The sequence below is a fragment of the Stylophora pistillata genome, chromosome 7 (genome assembly GCF_964205215.1).
Source record: "Stylophora pistillata chromosome 7, jaStyPist1.2, whole genome shotgun sequence".
Taxonomy (NCBI): Eukaryota; Metazoa; Cnidaria; class Anthozoa; order Scleractinia; family Pocilloporidae; genus Stylophora; species Stylophora pistillata.
Genome location: NC_142525.1, coordinates 7,892,567 through 7,913,896, shown reverse-complemented (window position 1 = coordinate 7,913,896; position 21,330 = coordinate 7,892,567). Strand labels below are relative to the sequence as shown.

General features: G+C 38.4%; 2 protein-coding genes across 2 annotated transcripts in view; both read left to right on the top strand.

Moving 5' to 3' along the window:
* The window catches only part of LOC148726453 (uncharacterized), a 344,348-nt gene that overhangs the window by 60,219 nt on the left and 262,799 nt on the right, over window positions 1-21,330 (top strand). The window lies entirely within an intron of this gene.
* Window positions 2,492-17,118, top strand: LOC148726472 (uncharacterized). Its single transcript, XM_088727333.1, has 5 exons — window positions 2,492-3,170; window positions 3,851-4,507; window positions 5,318-5,506; window positions 6,156-6,179; window positions 14,196-17,118. The coding sequence occupies exons 1-5, from the start codon at window positions 2,492-2,494 to the stop codon at window positions 16,703-16,705; spliced, it is 4,059 nt and encodes a 1,352-aa protein (XP_088583459.1). The 3' UTR covers window positions 16,706-17,118.

The window sequence follows — 21,330 nt, the reverse complement described above, 5'->3', positions numbered from 1 at the left end:
CTTCGTTATGCATATAATTCTTTGATAAAAGAAAGCAGAGGCAAAACAAGAGATTTCCATCGGAATTACGGCTTTGTCTTTACTGGTAGAGGGTTATACGGAAATCTTTCCCATGTTCGTATTTTGCGATTTGCTGCGAATGGTTGTACTTGATATCTCTCTATTCAGCAGTTTAAGTTAAAACACATTGACACCTGAACCGTCCAAACCTCGCGATTGCCGTGCGCAAAAACGCTTCCCCCCTACCTCCCTTACTAAGTAGAGTTTTATCCCCAAACTTCCTCTATTGTTTGGAGATCAATAAGCCAATCAGAATCCGTCATTTGCACATATATTTTGTCGGCTTTAGGGGGTATTAGAGGGGCATTATTTTATGCGTCTTCACTGAATGACCAAATTAGAAAATATGGCGTCCGCGCGCTGACCCTCAAAATTTTCAGGTCGGATTTTTCGTTCATTTGCGATAGAGTTAGACCTTGTAGAACTCAGAATGTAAAGTAACAATGCTGTAGAATACCCTGCTTGGAAAATGAATGGATATCAAGCTCTTCAAGGGGACAGAATAAGCTCTCGAGTCAACGACACTACGATACTCTAAGGTGATGCGAATTATGGACATAAAGTAAACATCGACCTTTAGTACTTCAAGCAGGGCCTAGCGACAATTTGACGATTTGATGGCCCGGTAAATATTATGTTCGAGTAACAATGTGTTCAAAAGGTATGTTTTAATGGAAGATTTTGCGTCAAATGGAAGTTTTTTCAGAATTTTGAACAGAATGCTGTGCGATTTCTGGCCATAAAGGCAAGTAAACAACGATACAAGCATGATGAATTAATATTTTTACCGCGTTGGCTTTGTACATGAAAGAAATTCGTACGTTTTTCGCCTATAACAGCAAATCAAAAACTGTTTTGAATAAATCTGTCGTCCCGAAATATTTCTTGGCCATTTTAGTCTTGCTTCCCATTGATAGATTTCATGGAGCTTGAGATCTCTTCACTCACAGACAAATTTGCATATTCCCTTTTAAAATATGATCCACAGGCTTATTTGTACACATGCGAAAATATTTAGCGATTTTTATGTTTAATCTTGATTTTTGAGTAAAAACCTAATATGCACCTATCGGTTTTGTTGTCGGAAATAAGTTCTTTAATTAGTCTTCTCTCACTGGAGCTTGTTTTTTGGAAAGATGATTTTTAAAACTTTACTGCACATTGTGTTTGCTTTCTTGGTTTCTCCAAAATTTTGACTTCTCGTAGACACGTGTTACATAATGAAAGGTTTGTTTCTTACGTGTTACAGGGTGTCAATGGGTTAAAGCCTAATTTTTTCAGCCTTTTCTTTTGCTTCTGTTCAAGTTGCAGCTAACCTGGGAGGATAAATTCTGAACTTGAATTGCATGCACAGGTCAAAATAAAATTTGAGATTTCTTTAATGACTGTGATCAGATTACACTACAGTAATGAAGAACTCAGTAAAAGTTTTCTTGCTTCCAGCATGTGAGTTGATTGCTTGTAGTAAGTAGTGGCCCCCAATTAGTATCTGTGAGGTGTGACTTCATATCCTGTTGACACTAGAATTGTTCAGGCTTCTTTTTAACATTTGCTTAGATTGCTGGAACTTTGCTCAGTTATGTATATTTCCTCATTTCTATCATTATGGGAGTGAAATTCAGTCAGCAGCAATTAAACTACAACATGATTCAGACATATTCTCATTATTGCCATCAAAGGAAAAATATGTTTGGTAACGCATTGCAAACCATCAATCTCAACATGTGTGTGTACATTTAACTTTTCCTATTGGTCAGGACTCCAAGGGGTGATGGAGATGACCTCATTACTTCTTTCTTTTGGACAAGGTTGTTCAAGTTTTTTGAAGCTCTTAATGAATTTTAATTTATAAACAAATTAAAGAAGTTCTTAGAAAGGAAGTGGCCTAAAAGAACTAAAGAGTTAATCAGCATAAACTTGTCGGTTTTGAAGTTGAAAAAATGAAAAACTTGTAGAGGAAACTTAAAACACTCATGCATGGATCTGACCATACTGTGCAAGTGACACACCCCCACACCTTGTGTGAAGTCCTCCATAATGATTATCAGCTCAGGGATTTGGCAAGGTGTATCATCATAATCAAATAGAACAAATAGGCTGGTTGGATGATGAATTATATTTTAAAATAAATTATATATTTAAAATCGTAATAACTTTGTAACAGTAACATTTTTATCAACCCTTTAACTCACCAGATCTGACTGTTAATTCTCAACTCAGCTGCTACACATTTTCTTGTAGATTAGTTAGGAGAATTCGTCATTTGATCAAGATAACAACTACCTGATGAGTTTGAGTATTCTCATTACCTATTTTGCAGGGTAATATATGGATATTTGTAGGGAGAAGTGACTTGTTAATTACTTCTGGGAGTTAAAGGTTAAGTTGCCTTTTAATAACTAAAACATTTCCTTATAGGAGACGTGTCTTCATGGCTGGTACCACTCTATCAAATCCTTTTACTAAAGAAACTTCTAATTTCGTACGGCTTTGTTGCCTTCTTATTGATGTTGGATCATGTGTGTTAAGGGAGATCTTTGACAGTAAATGTCCTCCAGGAAACCTTCACGCAGTTCTGGCTCAGCCTCAAAACAAAGAAAAATTACGATCACTGAGAAAGAAGAGAGTCCTGAGTCGCTCCCAGTGGTTCACACTGTATCCTGCTTGCCAATCTCTAGTTTCCTCAAGGGACTTAGAAATCTCCTCACTGCTTCTCCTGTTGAGGAATATCTTTGGTTTGACTTTCCCTACTGGTAGCAGCAATAAGCTTCCTCCTGCCACAGACACCTCTCCAGAAGCTGACATCACTCGAATCAAAGTCTTAAGAGACAGAGTTTACAGTCATACAGCGAGTGGTTCAGTTGATGATTCAACTTTCAGTTCTTACTGGAATGACATCAAAGACATCTTTTTGCGCATTGGAGGGACCCGCTATTGGTATCACATTAATGATATCAAACTTGACTATAAACAGCTTCTGAGTAAGTGGTTGAAGGATGAAGACTGCATTGCAGAGGAATCAAATGAAGAAACAATCATTAAAAAGGCCAGGGAGGAAGGGGATATGGAGGATTCCATCGATGTTTCTGAACAAAATTCATGGAAGAGAGGTGTGTGTAATTTTAGTTGATACTAAGATTTAAACTTATTATGTTGTGTCATTGAGGTTAGATGTACTGGATCATTACATGAAAAGAAGTTCCTGCAAATTATTTACTTATGTTAACCTGTTAACTCCCTGCAAGATCAAATTGTTTCTCCTCCCCTCTCACTGATACACATTTTCTTGCAACTTAGCTAGGAGAATTTGGTGGTAGATCAAGAAAATAACTTCTACCTGATAAGTTTGGATATTCTCAATACCTGTTTCTTGGATAACATATGGATTTTATAGGGAGAAGTTACATGTTAATCACTTCTGGGAGTTAAAGTGGTTAAGGTCTCAGTTGCACAAAAATGCAGTTTTGAGTCGAAATTTCCCCGCGATGTCAGCTGTGTCCATTATTGGCTTTTTTCCTTCATCTTTGTTACATTATTTTTTTCCATTTGGATGAGCCAGGAAATTTGTCTTCAAATGTCACCTAGGACCTAGTTAAAACAGCCAGCTTGCTACAAGACTCTTGAAGATCAATGGCAGCTGAAGCACTAATCGGAAAGTCATATGTTTGACTCCTAATGGGAGCACTCAGAGTTCTTTTACTTTAAGTATCCCTGTGTCATTCATGAATGCATCATCTTTCAACTGATAAACTGTTGTTGTAAAAAAACAAAACAAATCTCTGTTTTTCAGAGACAGAAATAAAGCTAACTAAGAATGGATCAGCACAGACCAGCAATACCGGCCCACCAGAGCTCAGTGTGAAACTTCCAAAGATGAGTGATCTTCCAAAAATCTCTTATTCCTGGAAAATTGTTGAACTCCCTGTTGATATTCTGTTATTAACAGTGGAGGACTGTGAGTTCTTAAGCTGCATTGTCTACCTGAAGGAACCCTTGAAGAGTTACCACAACAGTATTGGCTATGTGTACTTTGGCTGCACAGGTGATGGTCAAGGAAAGAAAATGAAAATTGCATTGATGAGGTGCTCCAAAGGTTCAGATGTTCCTGGGGGCTCTTTGTCTGCTGCAAAAGATGCCATCTCTCTACTTAGACCCAAGGCTACTTTTTCTGTTGGTGCCTGCAGTGGTTTGAACAACAGAGAGGTCAAGCTAGGAGATGTAGTTGTTTCATCAAAGCTGGTAACAGCTGCACACCAAACTCCCCCCAGCAGAAATATTGGTAACCTGATTAAACATGTGGCTGATGGGTGGAAGGCACCTTTAGAAAATGCTGATGAATATAATGCCAAAGTGCACTGTGATGGAGTGGTTCTAAGTATCTCAGAGCCAAACAAGGACATGATTGGTCAACATCCTGAAGCAATTGCAGTTGAAATGGAAGGTGGAGGTGAGAACCATATTGATGAAAATACTAGTAATTGAAATGTAAAGGATGTTAGCACTTGTAGCAAGTGTCTTTAAAAACACTGCTCTGGAATTGTCCCTGCTGGTCCAAGAAAAATATCATGCAGCATGCTAACTTTGCAGTAATTACATAATGTGTATTTATTATAGTGAATTTGTGTTAGGCAAGGGTAGGGTAGGAAGATGTTTTTGTAAGGGTGAAGGTCACAAGTTAATTAATTTAAAATTGATTTTTCCCCTTCAGGATGTCACGAATTGTCAAAGTTGTGTCTTCTAAAAATGTAGAAAGTATCTTGCTGAATTGTTTGAGGCCTGGGGAGTAGAATCACAGTCCTTATTAACCCCTTAACTCCCCAGACTGACCAAGACAGAATTTCTCCTTCCAATATCAATATGATATCAAGCACACAAGTAATAAGAATAGAACAAATATCAAGAAAGGGATTATTAGTGGATCCAAAACCCAATTCTCCCAACCAACATTATAGGATAATTAGATCTAGGGAGTGAAAGAGTTAACTCTAATTGATAATATTTTGTCTCTAGAGAAATGTAAACTGAAAATTAATTTTACAGTCTTGGTGTTCAAGTTTTCTTGTAAACATTGGTTGCACATGTAGGGACTTACACTAACCTCTTTCTGTGATGTGAATGTTTACCAGAAGCTAGAGTGTGAATCTGTGTGAACTTCAATTGAACAATAGATATCACAAAGATGCAAAGAAATAAGCTTAATATATGGTTAAGAGACATGCCAGTGTTAAGAGACATTCATGAATGTTTTTCTTTTCAGGAGTGTTTGCAGCAGCCCATGATTTTAAGACAGAATGGGTGGTAGTCAAGGGCATCAAAGACTTTGCAAATGAAAGGCAGTCTTCGGGTGGGGAGTGGAAACAAATTGCCTGTGTGATGGCGGCATCTGTTGTGGCCAACATTTTGAGTGATCCAGTCATATTCCAAGATTGGCCTCACTTTAATGCAGGTATGACTTTCTGTTTCAGTGTTCTTTCTCAACAGGGATACGCTGTAGGTCTGATGTAGATCAAAGCTTCTATAGTTTAGCATTCATTTCCCTTATTCTCATCATGAATGACTCAGCAGTATTACTGTACAGAGAAATTAGATGCTGATCACTCTTAGGAATTCAATGGTTAGGTGTTTGGGAGAAACCTGTGGTCACATTCATTTGAGGGATGGGATGTAATAATGTATAACAGTTCATTCCATGGGCCAGGAGAAAACACAGCCAAAATAATTTTAAAGGCTTGAAAAGGTTTGACATATGTTCCTGGGCAAATTTTCAACACATCAAATTGTTTGAACCCTTTTACTCCCAAGATCTTATTAGAAATTCTCCCCACTGTCTGCAATACAATGGTTTGTATGTACCTTTGGAGAAATTGGTGTGGGATCAGCTTAAAATCCCCTTATTGATATTTTTCTGTATTCTCATTACTTGTCTGCTTGATATTGTATTGATATTGTAAGGAGAAATCTGGTCTTGGTCACTCATTACAGTTGACATCCTATTACTGATATTTTGAGATGAATGATCCAGATTTTAACTGAAGTCATTTTAAAAAAATTGGTTTCAACTGACAGCGGTTTTTTTTGTTTATTGACAAATTTAGGTACTAATAGATTACCCCCTGAAGGTAAGTCAGACTTGTTTTCAATTGATAAGTGAAATAATTAAATTTTCTGTAGTTGCTTGTAGTGTTGGTGATGTTCTTTGCACACTCCATACAGTAGTTATCTAATGATTTGTGCACCAAAGAATGCATTAGACTAAAATAATTCTTCCTTCCTGCTGTCTTAGACCTTAATTAGTTTTTAGATTAAGCTTTGCAGTCCTTTACATTAAAACCGTCTCCACTTCGTCACATTTTGCAATTTTGAGAGGTTTACACAAACTAGAAATTTTTCACCACCTACTTTCCTTTGTGATGTTAATTGTGAAGCAACCTTCAGTGGGTAGTTGTGGATTTCCTTCTATAACTCATCAACCTGACATGTGGTAACAGGTATGCAGTGAGGACTGAGCACTATTTATTTCCTTCTTCTATAACTTATCAACCTGACATGTGGTAACAGGTATGCAGTGAGGACTGTGCACTATTTATTTCCTTCTTCTATAACTTATCAACCTGACATGTGGTAACAGGTATGCAGTGAGGACTGTGCACTATTTATTTCCTTCTTCTATAACTTATCAACCTGACATGTGGTAACAGGTATGCAGTGAGGACTGAGCACTATTTATTTCCTTCTTCTATAACTTATCAACCTGACAGGTAGTAACGAGTATGCAGTGAGGACTGAGTACTATTTATTTCCTTCTTCTATAACTTATCAACCTGACATGTGGTAACAGGTATGCAGTGAGGACTGAGCACTATTTATTTCCTTCTTCTATAACTTATCAACCTGACATGTGGTAACAGGTATGCAGTGAGGACTGAGCACTATTTATTTCCTTCTTCTATAACTTATCAACCTGACAGGTGGTAACGAGTATGCAGTGATGACTGAGCACTATTTATTTCCTTCTTCTATAACTTATCAACCTGACAGGTAGTAACGAGTATGCAGTGAGGACTGAGCACTATTTATTTCCTTCTTCTATAACTTATCAACCTGACAGGTGGTAACAGGTATGCAGTGAGGACTGAGCACTATTTATTTCCTTCTTCTATAACTTATCAACCTGACAGGTAGTAACGAGTATGCAGTGAGGACTGAGCACTATTTATTTCCTTCTTCTATAACTTATCAACCTGACATGTGGTAACAGGTATGCAGTGAGGACTGAGCACTATTTATTTCCTTCTTCTATAACTTATCAACCTGACATGTGGTAACAGGTATGCAGTGAGGACTGAGCACTATTTATTTTCTTCTTCTATAACTTATCAACCTGACATGTGGTAACAGGTATGCAGTGAGGACTGAGCACTATTTATTTCCTTCTTCTATAACTTATCAACCTGACAGGTGGTAACGAGTATGCAGTGATGACTGAGCACTATTTATTTCCTTCTTCTATAACTTATCAACCTGACAGGTAGTAACGAGTATGCAGTGAGGACTGAGCACTATTTATTTCCTTCTTCTATAACTTATCAACCTGACAGGTGGTAACAGGTATGCAGTGAGGACTGAGCACTATTTATTTCCTTCTTCTATAACTTATCAACCTGACAGGTAGTAACGAGTATGCAGTGAGGACTGAGCACTATTTATTTCCTTCTTCTATAACTTATCAACCTGACATGTGGTAACAGGTATGCAGTGAGGACTGAGCACTATTTATTTCCTTCTTCTATAACTTATCAACCTGACATGTGGTAACAGGTATGCAGTGAGGACTGAGCACTATTTATTTCCTTCTTCTATAACTTATCAACCTGACAGGTGGTAACAGGTATGCAGTGAGGACTGAGCACTATTTATTTCCTTCTTCTATAACTTATCAACCTGACATGTGGTAACAGGTATGCAGTGAGGACTGTGCACTATTTATTTCCTTCTTCTATAACTTATCAACCTGACATGTGGTAACAGGTATGCAGTGAGGACTGAGCACTATTTATTTCCTTCTTCTATAACTTATCAACCTGACATGTGGTAACAGGTATGCAGTGAGGACTGTGCACTATTTATTTCCTTCTTCTATAACTTATCAACCTGACATGTGGTAACAGGTATGCAGTGAGGACTGAGCACTATTTATTTCCTTCTTCTATAACTTATCAACCTGACATGTGGTAACAGGTATGCAGTGAGGACTGAGCACTATTTATTTCCTTCTTCTATAACTTATCAACCTGACAGGTGGTAACAGGTATGCAGTGAGGACTGAGCACTATTTATTTCCTTCTTCTATAACTTATCAACCTGACATGTGGTAACAGGTATGCAGTGAGGACTGTGCACTATTTATTTCCTTCTTCTATAACTTATCAACCTGACATGTGGTAACAGGTATGCAGTGAGGACTGAGCACTATTTATTTCCTTCTTCTATAACTTATCAACCTGACATGTGGTAACAGGTATGCAGTGAGGACTGTGCACTATTTATTTCCTTCTTCTATAACTTATCAACCTGACATGTGGTAACAGGTATGCAGTGAGGACTGAGCACTATTTATTTCCTTCTTCTATAACTTATCAACCTGACATGTGGTAACGAGTATGCAGTGAGGACTGAGCACTATTTATTTCCTTCTTCTATAATTTATCAACCTGACATGTGGTAACAGGTATGCAGTGAGGACTGAGCACTATTTATTTCCTTCTTCTATAACTTATCAACCTGACAGGTGGTAACAGGTATGCAGTGAGGACTGAGCACTATTTATTTCCTTCTTCTATAACTTATCAACCTGACATGTGGTAACAGGTATGCAGTGAGGACTGAGCACTATTTATTTCCTTCTTCTATAACTTATCAACCTGACATGTGGTAACAGGTATGCAGTGAGGACTGAGCACTATTTATTTCCTTCTTCTATAACTTATCAACCTGACATGTGGTAACAGGTATGCAGTGAGGACTGAGCACTATTTATTTCCTTCTTCTATAACTTATCAACCTGACAGGTGGTAACGAGTATGCAGTGATGACTGAGCACTATTTATTTCCTTCTTCTATAACTTATCAACCTGACAGGTAGTAACGAGTATGCAGTGAGGACTGAGCACTATTTATTTCCTTCTTCTATAACTTATCAACCTGACATGTGGTAACAGGTATGCAGTGAGGACTGAGCACTATTTATTTCCTTCTTCTATAACTTATCAACCTGACATGTGGTAACAGGTATGCAGTGAGGATTGAGCACTATTTATTTCCTTCTTCTATAACTTATCAACCTGACATGTGGTAACAGGTATGCAGTGATGACTGAGCACTATTTATTTCCTTCTTCTATAACTTATCAACCTGACAGGTGGTAACAGGTATGCAGTGAGGACTGAGCACTTTTTATTTCCTTCTTCTATAACTTATCAACCTGACATGTGGTAACAGGTATGCAGTGAGGACTGAGCACTATTTATTTCCTTCTTCTATAACTTATCAACCTGACATGTGGTAACAGGTATGCAGTGAGGACTGAGCACTATTTATTTCCTTCTTCTGTAACTTATCAACCTGACATGTGGTAACAGGTATGCAGTGAGGACTGTGCACTATTTTTTTCCTTCTTCTATAACTTATTAACCTGACATGTGGTAACAGGTATGCAGTGATGACTGAGCACTATTTATTTCCTTCTTCTATAACTTATCAACCTGACATGTGGTAACAGGTATGCAGTGAGGACTGAGCACTATTTATTTCCTTCTTCTATAACTTATCAACCTGACATGTGGTAACAGGTATGCAGTGAGGACTGAGCACTATTTATTTCCTTCTTCTATAACTTATCAACCTGACATGTGGTAACAGGTATGCAGTGAGGACTGTGCACTATTTATTTCCGTCTTCTGTAACTTATCAACCTGACATGTGGTAACAGGTATGCAGTGAGGACTGAGTACTATTTATTTCCTTCTTCTATAACTTATCAACCTGACATGTGGTAACAGGTATGCAGTGAGGACTGAGCACTATTTATTTCCTTCTTCTATAACTTATCAACCTGACATGTGGTAACAGGTATGCAGTGAGGACTGAGCATTATTTATTTCCTTCTTCTATAACTTATCAACCTGACAGGTGGTAACAGGTATGCAGTGAGGACTGAGCACTATTTATTTCCCTGAAGAATGAGAAAAAGATAGTTGGGTTTTAAATTCTGAGCTACAGTAAAAACCCGCTTACAAGAAACTAAACTTTTAAGAATCTGTTGGACTAAAATTTCGCAGTTAAGTTCCCTTCATATAAGTACCATTCTAGGCTAAAATTTCAGTTTAACTGAGAATTAGCAAATTTTTGTCTTTGCATCCTGATTCACAGACTGTATCCAAATTTTCATCATTTTACTCTCAGACTTCAATTCCAACATTTACTTCTTATCCTACTTTGAACTTACAAGTTGAGTTTGGGTACAACTAAAAACTGCTGAAGACCATATTGTGCACCAAATGTTATAATTTGATATTCTAGCATATTTAACGAAAACAATTTTCCAACTTTTTATCATCTCATGGTGAAGTGAATACCTACAGAATGTTACTAGACTTCTTTATTACCTCTAAGTCACATTATTGGTCTCCCCCAAAGTTCTCCTCTCCTCTAGTCTCTTTCACATGCATATTTCCTCCTCTGCTGACCATACCTCTGGTCTCTGTGTTTACCACTCCTTCATCACCCCTCTAGCAAACAATTTCCACTGCCTACTTCTTCCCTGGCAATTTAGACCTATGATCTGCTTGCTCAGCACCCGAAAGGAAGTGTCTACCATATCTAGAAACTATCAGCCTTTACCATATATATTCCCCCCCCCCCCCGGCAATTCATGGCCATCATATATAGTGTCCCCTTGATCCCCTGTGCTCCTCCTTGGCAATCCATGCCCATCATATAAAGTGTCCCCTTGATCCCCTGTGCTCCACCTTGGCAATCCATGCCCATCATATATAGTGTCCCCTTGATCCCCTGTGCTCCACCTTGGCAATCCATGCCCATCATATATAGTGTCCCCTTGATCCCCTGTGCTCCTCCTTGGCAATCCATGTCCATCATATATAGTGTCCCCTTGATCCCCTGTGCTCCTCCTTGGCAATCCATGCCCATCATATATAGTGTCCCCTTGATCCCCTGTGCTCCTCCCTGGCAATCCATGCCCATCATATATAGTGTCCCCTTGATCCCCTGTGCTCCTCCTTGGCAATTCATGGCCATCATATATAGTGTCCCCTTGATCCCCTGTGCTCCTTCTTGGCAATTCATGTCCATCATATATAGTGTCCCCTTGATCCCCTGTGCTCCTCCTTGGCAATCCATGCCCATCATATATGGTGCCTCCTTGATCCCCTGTGCTCCTCCTTGGCAATCCATGCCTATGATCTATGATCTTCTCGTGCAGCACCACACAAATATTGTGCGGTGAATAGTTTTTTCCCAGCATGCTGTTCATGCCCACCATATATACATACCAAGTGTCCCCTGTAAAAGTCCTATACTTAGCAAACCATACCACGTCGACAATTTTGTCGCCGATCGTAGACTCTCATGAAGTAAGGTAAAATTAAAGCTTAAAAAAATGGTTTTAAAGTATTCGAATTAAAAAATCTTTTCTACTTCAGCGTCCTTCTTAATCTCCGAAGTCGCTGCTAAGTCGGAACGCTGTTTTAATTACAAATTGGTGTTTAAAGGTTTAACAAATCCAATACCAAAAGTTCCCGGATTGGCAACGAATCGGTAAAAGAAATTTGCAGGACTGAGATATCCTACTCTTGAGGGAATCTTCTCGAGGTCTATTTAGAGTTAAGTGAATCCTTCTCACCGCAAACAGTTTTCCTTGCTTTCATTTTAGAAATTCAGAGTTATGAAAATAGGGTTTTTCGAAATTGTCGGATATATCTATTTCTGAAATTAGTCACCGGAGGTCTTAAGTACGATGGAGTTTGAGAAATGCAGATTTTTCCATCTTTCATGGCTCTGAGTGACTTAATTGTACCGGTCAAGCGTTCGGAATGAGACGTCACGCAACTCTTAATTGTACCGGTCAAGCGTTCGGAATGGGACGTCACACAACCCTTGTCAAGCTATTCTGACAACACTCCACTCCCCTCTCAAGGATAATTTTTTCATGAAATCCAGTGTTGTTGTTACAAACATAAAGCGGTGGGGGAGGGAGAGATTTGTCAAGGATTATTACGAATTATAATCTAGCCACTGGTTTTCGTGCGATTTTACTAAACGTCGCGTGGGGCAAAATCAGTGGACAGTTATCAAGCAATAACTACCGTCTGCTTCAATACTTTTCCTCTGATTCATTCCGTCATAAAGAAAGAAAGCCAGTGGAAATAAAGGTTGCTTAAAATTTTATATTTTCATCCGTATTTTTTTTTTTTGAGTCAGTTTGCTAGACATAACGTCTCGTAGTCACGTTCGACGCACTAAAAGCTGAGCGATTCCAGGAGATACATCATGACCGCTTACATGAAGCCTGGAAGAAGTATATACCATTTTACACGTTTTTACAGTTTTTACAATTCTTGTATTCGTTTTATAGTAGTTTTTAGTGCGTCGAACGTGACTACGAGACGTTATGTCTAGCAAACTGACTCAATTATCGAACACGTTCCTGGCCTCGGCCCACAAAATTTCATCACAATTTTTTTTTTTTAACACGCAAGAAAAACAAAATCGTTTTATTGAGTCCAGTGATAGTGGTATTAAAAAGCTGGTCGCATATACTCATCCGCCGTTAGATCAACACTGGGAAGCTTTAGCAACGACGACGGCGACGGCAACGAAAACGGCGTGTCGAAATCTAACTTTTCGTTTTTGTAACTCTTTCGAGGTTATTCTGATGTGTTTCACTTGGAAAATGCTGGCGAACTATTCAGGGACTTTATCACTACGAACGGCGTTAAAGTAAGGAGAAAGAAAGAAAAATTAACCGTCATGCGCTCATGTTCTCGAGAAAACCTAACGTTTGGTTATTTCACATTGTTGTTTTGCCGGGAACGGCAAAGAAATGTACCAAACTGTTAAACGCACGTGCAGGGCAATTGTTTTTGCTCATTAAACCTATTGTTTTCTGCCGTTCTCGTCGCCGTCGTCGTTGCTACAGCTCCACCCTAGCTTTTCAAAGAGCATTTTTCGCACGATATCAAAAATTATCTTAGGGGTTACAAAAGAAACCCTTTTCTGGTTTGCTGGCTGGTAATGTTCTTGGCTCAGAGACTGTCCTCATGATGTTACATTTTCTCTCGAAGCTTCGCTTGTAGGCCTTCTAACTTGGAGGCCAAAATAATAAATGCTGATTGGCTGAGACAGAAAGCATTTTTTATTAATTTTGGTATTTGCCTGGCCGAATACCAAAAATTTAGGAAATATTAAAATAGCCTAACTGCCAAAAAATGTTATAACTTCATTTATGGCAATATTTTTTAACAGGGTTGCTTTCATTTCTTTGACGTTGTTGAACAAAAGTAAAACTTGAGTGAAAACTGAAATGGCTTTCTACAAACGTACGTAACAGCGTGCAGTATTGACCTTATTACATTTCTGAAAACACGCGTGAAATTAATCCTTAATTTTACTCGGCTCTATGCGATTACCCATGCAAATAGTCACTTTTCAGACAGTCTCTCGGAAGTGGACATTATCAGCTGATATACCAGCCGCCCGAAAGGGTTTGTTTACCTAACTTACTTGATTTTCAAGGGAGGAGTGACGCTTTAACGAAACAAACTTTTCTATCCTTTGAATAGGGATCGATTTGTTATCTGTTAGACACAATAGACACTTTTCAAGCTCTGTGCTAGTTAATCTCCCTGTGCTGAATTCGATATAAATTATTTAAACTGCATTTCCTCGCGTTCGCATTATTAGTAAGACATTTTCCTTTCCCTTTTTCTTTAGCCGTAAGTCCCTAAACAACAGCTTTAAAAGTTCAACCCTGTGGAGTAAGAATTAAAGTACTTAAACTGTTCTCCTCGCGTTCTTGTTATTTACTACTGAAGTATTTTCCCTTTCTTATCTTTCAGCTGTAAGTGCCTACACTACAGCTTTAAAGACTTCCATTTTAAGCCAAACGGATTTCCAACCCAAACTGTTGGCCTCTCACACCATTTCCAACTTGAAAACGGATGAAATATTCACTAACCTTCTCATACAACGTGGAAGAAAACGCCTCACCAGGAATGACGAGACATATTCAAGGAGTAAAGACCTTGAGTATTTCGGAAAAGTCAGCGGTACTCCAATTAAGCACTGTGATGAAATATTTCTTGGCACAAGTAGTGATCAGGAGAATCCTAATTCTATTCTTGTCGTTGGAAAAGCAGGGATTGGAAAATCTCTGTTTTGCCAAAAGCTGATTCGCGACTGGGCCAAAAACGAATTATTCCAAGCAAGAGAAACCGTTAAAATCCCAAATTTTAAATTTGCGTATTTGCTTACTTTCCGTCAGTTGAATTTGCTTGATGAAGAGCGTGTGACTTTAAGAGAAATCTTAAACTATTCTTCGATTTTAGAAGACAACTCTAACATTGATGACGTTACATTTGAGTATATTGTAAGTCATCCCAAAGAAGTTTTGATTATCCTTGACGGCTATGATGAGTATTCCAAGCAAGATTATATCACTGGAAACTCGGGAAAAGGATATTGGAATAACGCTAGAAGTAAAATGCCGGTGGCCGCATTATGTTCAAAACTCATCAAGGGTAAGATGCTGAAAGGTTCTGTTGTCGTTGTAACCTCGCGGCCTGATGAATCGGATAAGCTGGGAGGAATCCGTTTTAAACGGTACGTAGAAATTGTGGGATTTTCTTCACAACAGGTTAAAGAATACATTCAAAAGTACTTCAGCGAAAACGAAAATATGAAGAGCGCTGTGCTTGAACATGTCATGAAGAATGAGAACCTAGTCAGTTTTGCTCATATTCCTATGCTCTGTTATCTGTTGTGCTTTGAGATGGAGTATACTCTAAACGAAACAAGAAATCCTCGTGACCTTCCTGTCTCAACAACCGACATTTACACAAAACTTATTGAGATTTTTGAACTTAAGCACTGCGCCGAGTCAGAATACAGACAGAAAGAAATTGCTGAACAATTCAACCTTCCTCCGGTTATTAAAACCACATTAGAGAAATTATCAAAACTAGCGGCAAAACTTCTGCTTGAAAGGAAGCCAACTTTTGATGAAAGCGAGATAGAAGGCGGTTTTGAGTTGGAAGAAGTCAACAAACTGAAAGGTAGCGGTCTTCTTTACTGTGGTCAGCCTTACAGGACTGGTTCGATTAGAACCACGAAACACTTCAGCTTCACACATCTCACTGTCCAAGAATTCTTAGCCGCCCATTGGTTTGTAGAGGAAAATTTTATTCCAGGCGAGGAATGCTCTGAAATGGTTTTCCAATTCATGGCTGGCATTTTGTCAAGTGAGGGAAAAGAGGAACTGATGGAAAAGTTGTTGACCAGTAGTCAAGTTTCAGGGAATGATACTGGATTTCTCAGAGCAAGGTGTCTGAGTGAGTATCAAGACAAACAATTCGCTAAAACGTTTATCAGGAATCATCCGCAAGCGTTCAGTAGTTCACACGGCGTCATGTTATTTATTGGTTTATCAGATATAGACAGCATTGCAGTATCATTTGTAATGGACATTATCAGTGAACTAAACAAAGATAAAGCTGGAGAGGCACAACACAAATGTTCTGATAAGTTCGTCCCAGTTAAGAAGTTGAACCTTTTAGGTTCCCACCTAACAATGTCTGGAATGCAACGAGTCTGTAATTCACTGATCAATGAACACTCTCTTGTGTCTGAATTGACTATAGAAGGACTAGTCGAACGTAGTAAGATCATTGATACCGGTGTTGCCAGTCTATGTGAAGCTTTACAGCATCCAAGCTGTAACCTAACCACACTAAATCTGTTGGGTGATACGATCACTGATACCGGTGTTGCCAGTCTATGTGAAGCTTTACAGCATCCAAGCTGTAAGCTAACCACACTAACTCTGAGGAGTAATGAGATCACTGATACCGGTGTTGCCAGTCTATGTGAAGCTTTCCAGCATCCAAGCTGTAAGCTAACCACACTAGATCTGGGGAGTCCTGCGACCACTGATACCGGTGCTGCCAGTCTATGTGGAGCTTTACAGCATCCAAGCTGTAAGCTAACCACACTAAATCTGAGTGAGAATGAGATCACTGATACCGGTGTTGCCAGTCTATGTGAAGCTTTACAGCATCCAAGCTGTAAGCTAACCACACTAGATCTGAGTAATAATGAGATCACTGATACCGGTGTTTCCAGTCTATGTGAAGCGTTACAGAATCCAAGCTGTAAGTTAACCACACTAGATCTGAGTGATAATGAGATGACTGAAACCGGCGTTTCCAGTCTATGTGAAGCGTTACAGAATCCAAGCTGTACGCTAACCAGACTAGATATTGAGTGTAATGTTCCTTTTGGTATGTTAGAAACAGAATCTCTTCAAGCCATAGTGGACAAATACAGACCAGGTTTTGAACTTACAATTTAGAAATATAGCTATTTAAAGCACTTTCTGTAAAAGTGCGAAGCAGCGTCAAACTAATCTACATCATTAGCTCACAAGAGATCTCGCCAATTTATTTTAATGATCTTAATTTTAAGCTAAATCTTGAGAAAGGAACAGTTACGAAATGGTTGGAAACAAAATATTTTGAATCATTACGGATCATAGTAGAACTTTATGGTAAAAGGCTGTCGTGAAAGCAGCTTGAAGCCTGAAAACGTTAATATTTTTTTGTGGACTTGATAGTTTATTATTATAGGTACTCAAAGTAACTTTTGTAGATCTTTTTCCTGGGTGAACAAGAGTTACAAAGTACTTGAACTGTTATAGCCCAATGTGAGTAAAATAAAACGATTGTTGTAAGTAGAATCGCATTGAATAAAGATTTTGTTGATAGATTGCTCGCTGGAAATATATTGCTTCCTATACCTTTGGTTTGTGGGTTTAATTGCCTGAACCCTTTTACTCTCAAGATCTGTTTGTAAATTCTCCCCTCTAGTTGATACACATTTCCTAGTTAATTAGTTACGAGAATTTGGTGTTAGATTTGTAGTACTAAGTGTTAAATTCTCATTACCTGTTTGCTAGATAATGTAATGATATCATAGGGAGAAGTTACATGTTAATCACTTCTGGCATTGTCAAGTAGGAGACTGGGAATAAATTGAGAGGAGGCCACTGTGAGTCAAAAAGGGGCTCTGACGTCAGAGTATCGGACCTGAAAAAAAGGCTTGTTTTCGTGCACTTACTCGATTTCGAACTCATTCTTAAGCCGAGCCAATCATAGCAGAGATAGGTTGCGGGATGAAATTTTTTATTGCGTGAACCAAGCCAATATACCGCACAGGTCAATAATTTATGCCTTCAGTAGTTTTTCGTTTTTGCATGCACCGTTATATGACGTAAATCCGAAGGAGAGTGCAGATCACGGTTAAGTTGTTGAAGTAAGCGCTAGCAGGGAAGTTTTAATTATTTGATACAAAAATCGCTCTTTAGGCCATGGTGACACAGACTTCAGATTCCACGTTGCCCTGTATATGCTACGTAAGAGATTGCCGATTACGTCAAAATGTGGAAAGGAAAAAAAGTTAGCACTCAAGGCTAAGTCGAGTGTGTCACTAGCGGATGTGAGAACCGCGTTCCAAAAGCCTTTGTCATTTGTTCCCACCTCAAGCTCCACCCCTCTAATTAACTAAGTTAGTGACGAGCTTTTGTTCGGCTTAGATAACAATCATGTATGCGGCATGGTCCTGGTCGATTATCGAAAGGCTTTCGACATGGTGGACCATAAGCTATTGTTGCGGAAGTTGGAGCTGTACGGTATAGTCACCCGGGAACTTGCCTGATGTCACTCTTATTTGTCGGATCGGAAGCAAATTGTCTTTGTAAATGGGAGTGAGTCAAGCGATGCTTTGATGTTGCATGGAGTCCCTCAGGGCAGTGTTTTAGATCCTTTATTTTTCATTTTGTTTATTAACGATTTGCTCTTGTATACAAGTGCTCAGTTGGACCTTTACGCAGGCGATATGACTGTCAACGCTTTTGCGGATGTGAAAAACTTAACCAACTTAAGCTCATCACTAAATAAGTCTGTCTCTGAAATTCAATTATGGGCTTCAGCAAATAAGCTCCCCTTAAATGAAGACAAGACTAAAGTACTCACGGCCACTGGGAAAATATGTGTGGCTGATATAAATGGAAATGACATAGTTGTTACTGTAAACGGAAAACAGCTCAATAATGTAGATTGTGCTACCTTATTAGAAGTAGAAATTGACAGCAAATTGTCATTTAATGAACATATTGAGTAAGTATGTAAAAAGATGGCCTCTAGAATCGCAATACTGCTAAGATTCGAGCCTGTTTGCCTCTTAAACAGCGACTTGAGTTTTATTATAGCATTATTCGCCCTGTTATGTCTTACGCCAACGTGGTTTGGGCAAATTGCGACAAAGGGTCGGTTTATAGGGTCTTGAGATTGCAAAAACGTGCGGCACGAGTTATTTCTTATGCCGATCGCACGACACCATCAGTTGCTTTGTTTAACAAGCTAGGTTGGATTCCGTTTTGTGAGCAACATAAGATAGATAAATGCATAATAATGTATAAGCGAATTAATGGGCGTTTGCCGAATTATCTTAATGAACACCTAATTTTGAATAATAAGCGGCACTCCCGCAACACTAGATATTCAAGCATTAATGCTGTTTGTCCTAAATACAAAAGAGAATCAGAGGGAGGACGCTCTTTCGCTGTTTGTTTGTATAGTATTAAATATATTAACCAGTAGTTTCACTAGCAACCTTTGTGGCTTCCCTTGGTGTTGATGTATGGGATCCCATGAAAATGGGTTCCCACTCCACTGATGAGCAAACTCGTGATCAGTGGGTAAAAAAGGAACAAAGCGTATGCAAGGGTGGGAATGAGTGTGTAAAATGAACATAAAAGTTAGGTGTTAAAATTGAGGGAGCGACTTCTGTAACAACAGCACGCTCCTAAACTCAATTTAAAATTGTAAAAAATATATGTTATATATTATTATTAAAATATAAAAAAAAATAAATAAATAGATAAGTAAATAAAATCAAAATAAAATAAAATAAAATGAAGTTAAAATATTATCTAAGAGTAACTATTAGAAAGAGGGGGCGAAGTATTTAAGGTTAGGGTTAGATTGCTTATTTTTTATTAGAGTTTTGATTATAGTTAGGGTTAGAGATTTATTAGGGTTAGGGTTAGTGTTAGTAAGGGTTAGGGTTGGGGTTAGGGTTATATTAGGGTTGGGTTAGGGTTAGGTTTGGGTGGAGTAAAGGTTAGTAATAGGCAAGGGTTTGCTTAGGGTTTGTTGAATTAGAATTATATTAGGGTTAGGGTTAGTGTTAGTTAGTGTTAGGGTTAGTGTTAGATTAGGTTTAGGGTTAGGGTTAGTGCTAGATTAGGGTTGTAGTGGGTAAGGGTTTGCTAAGGGTTTGTGGAATGGGGTGTCTGTTTTTGACTGTAGGAAGGGAAAGGGGGTTTATAAAATAGGAAAAAAAAATTTTATATTATCGATGAAATAAAGTATTCTCCTTTTACAATTATTTTTACGGACAGGAGACTGTAGGAATTGGAAGGATATAGGTAGAGGAGGAGCAGTGTTGATCGAGGAGTGGTGAAAGAAGATGCGAAGTGTCTACAAAAGCTGCCCAAAGATGGAGAGAAATGGAAATCAAACCGGCTGGGTGAGGAGAGAAGGATGCATCGGCACTAAGGCTCCTTATGGTTGTGAGTCGTCAGGGGCAAAGCACAACCGAGCGAGGATGTTTCTAACCTGGTACCAGGTCAATGCCCGATATCCTCGTGCCGAGTCCTTCTTGAAGAAAGCAAGAAAAACTACACAAATATAGTGAGAAATTAGAAAGTGATTGGAACCTATTCCAAAGGAAAAAGAAAAATATATATATATATACAGTTTTGATAATATAGAGGGAGGTAAATATGTATACTAAATAAAGAAAAATTTCAGATATGATAGAAGAGAAAACTTATGTAAACAAATTAAAAGAAAAAAAATTTTTTTTGAGATATTACGGAGGAAAATGCAATGCTCATGTAGAGAAACAAAGAATGCGGTGCTAATACAGAAGAGAATACCTATTTATATTAAAAGGAAAATAATTAAATGAATAAAAACAAAAAACAAAAATAATAATTTCAAGTGTGTGTACACTGAACGGAAGTGTCACGAAACGGGAATTAGAGTTAAGAGGGGAGGTGTGTTATTATTATTTATATGAAGAAAATAAAGATAGATACCTTGAGAAATATGAGAGGGAGCTGCCTTATCCTTAATATCCAAAGGAAAAAATATATTTATAACGAAAAAAGATTTTCGCTACTGGCTCCGTGTCGCCAAATAGCGGAGTTGAGAGATCTTAATCTGGGACGGTCACGTCAGAATGGCGTGATCTTATTGCGTGAGTCTTATGACGTACGGGTAACGCGCGATTGCTCTTGGGAAATTGATGAAGAGTGTTCAATCGATCTTCGTCGCAAAAGGGATTTTGACCCTCGAGATGTCTAGAAAACGAATTATTTCTAAAGATAAAGGAGATAATTGCGTGCGTTAGCAGAAGGAATTGAATGGAGACGTCGATGTAAGGTTATCGGACGTTGTTGGAAGAGGGCGAGGACCTGTTGTTGCGATCTTTCGTTCTAATCTGGCTGTGGAAAGTGATTTAACTGTTGGGATGCATCGATCCATCTTTGCTGTGAATGGTTCGCCGAAAAGTATGGTGTCGAACGGTGAGTTAAATAAATTAAAGATTGGATAGAGAACAATTATTGTATTGATTTATTTAAATAGAGAATAGCTAGAGGAGATGCATCCAATCTATTAATGTAGACAATACCTAGAGCAGATGTGACACAACAAATAAAGCATAGAGCATACCAAGAGTTAAGTGGATTAAACTGTTCTGCATACTTTTACAATATAAAATAGATGTCAGTAACAAACAGACAGCCTTCGATGGAGATAGTGCGGAGAAAGCCCCACAAAAAAAAAAAAAGAAGGAAAGGCTATAAGTATAGAACGATTATAATAAATTCGAGTTTTGACAACTTTGTGA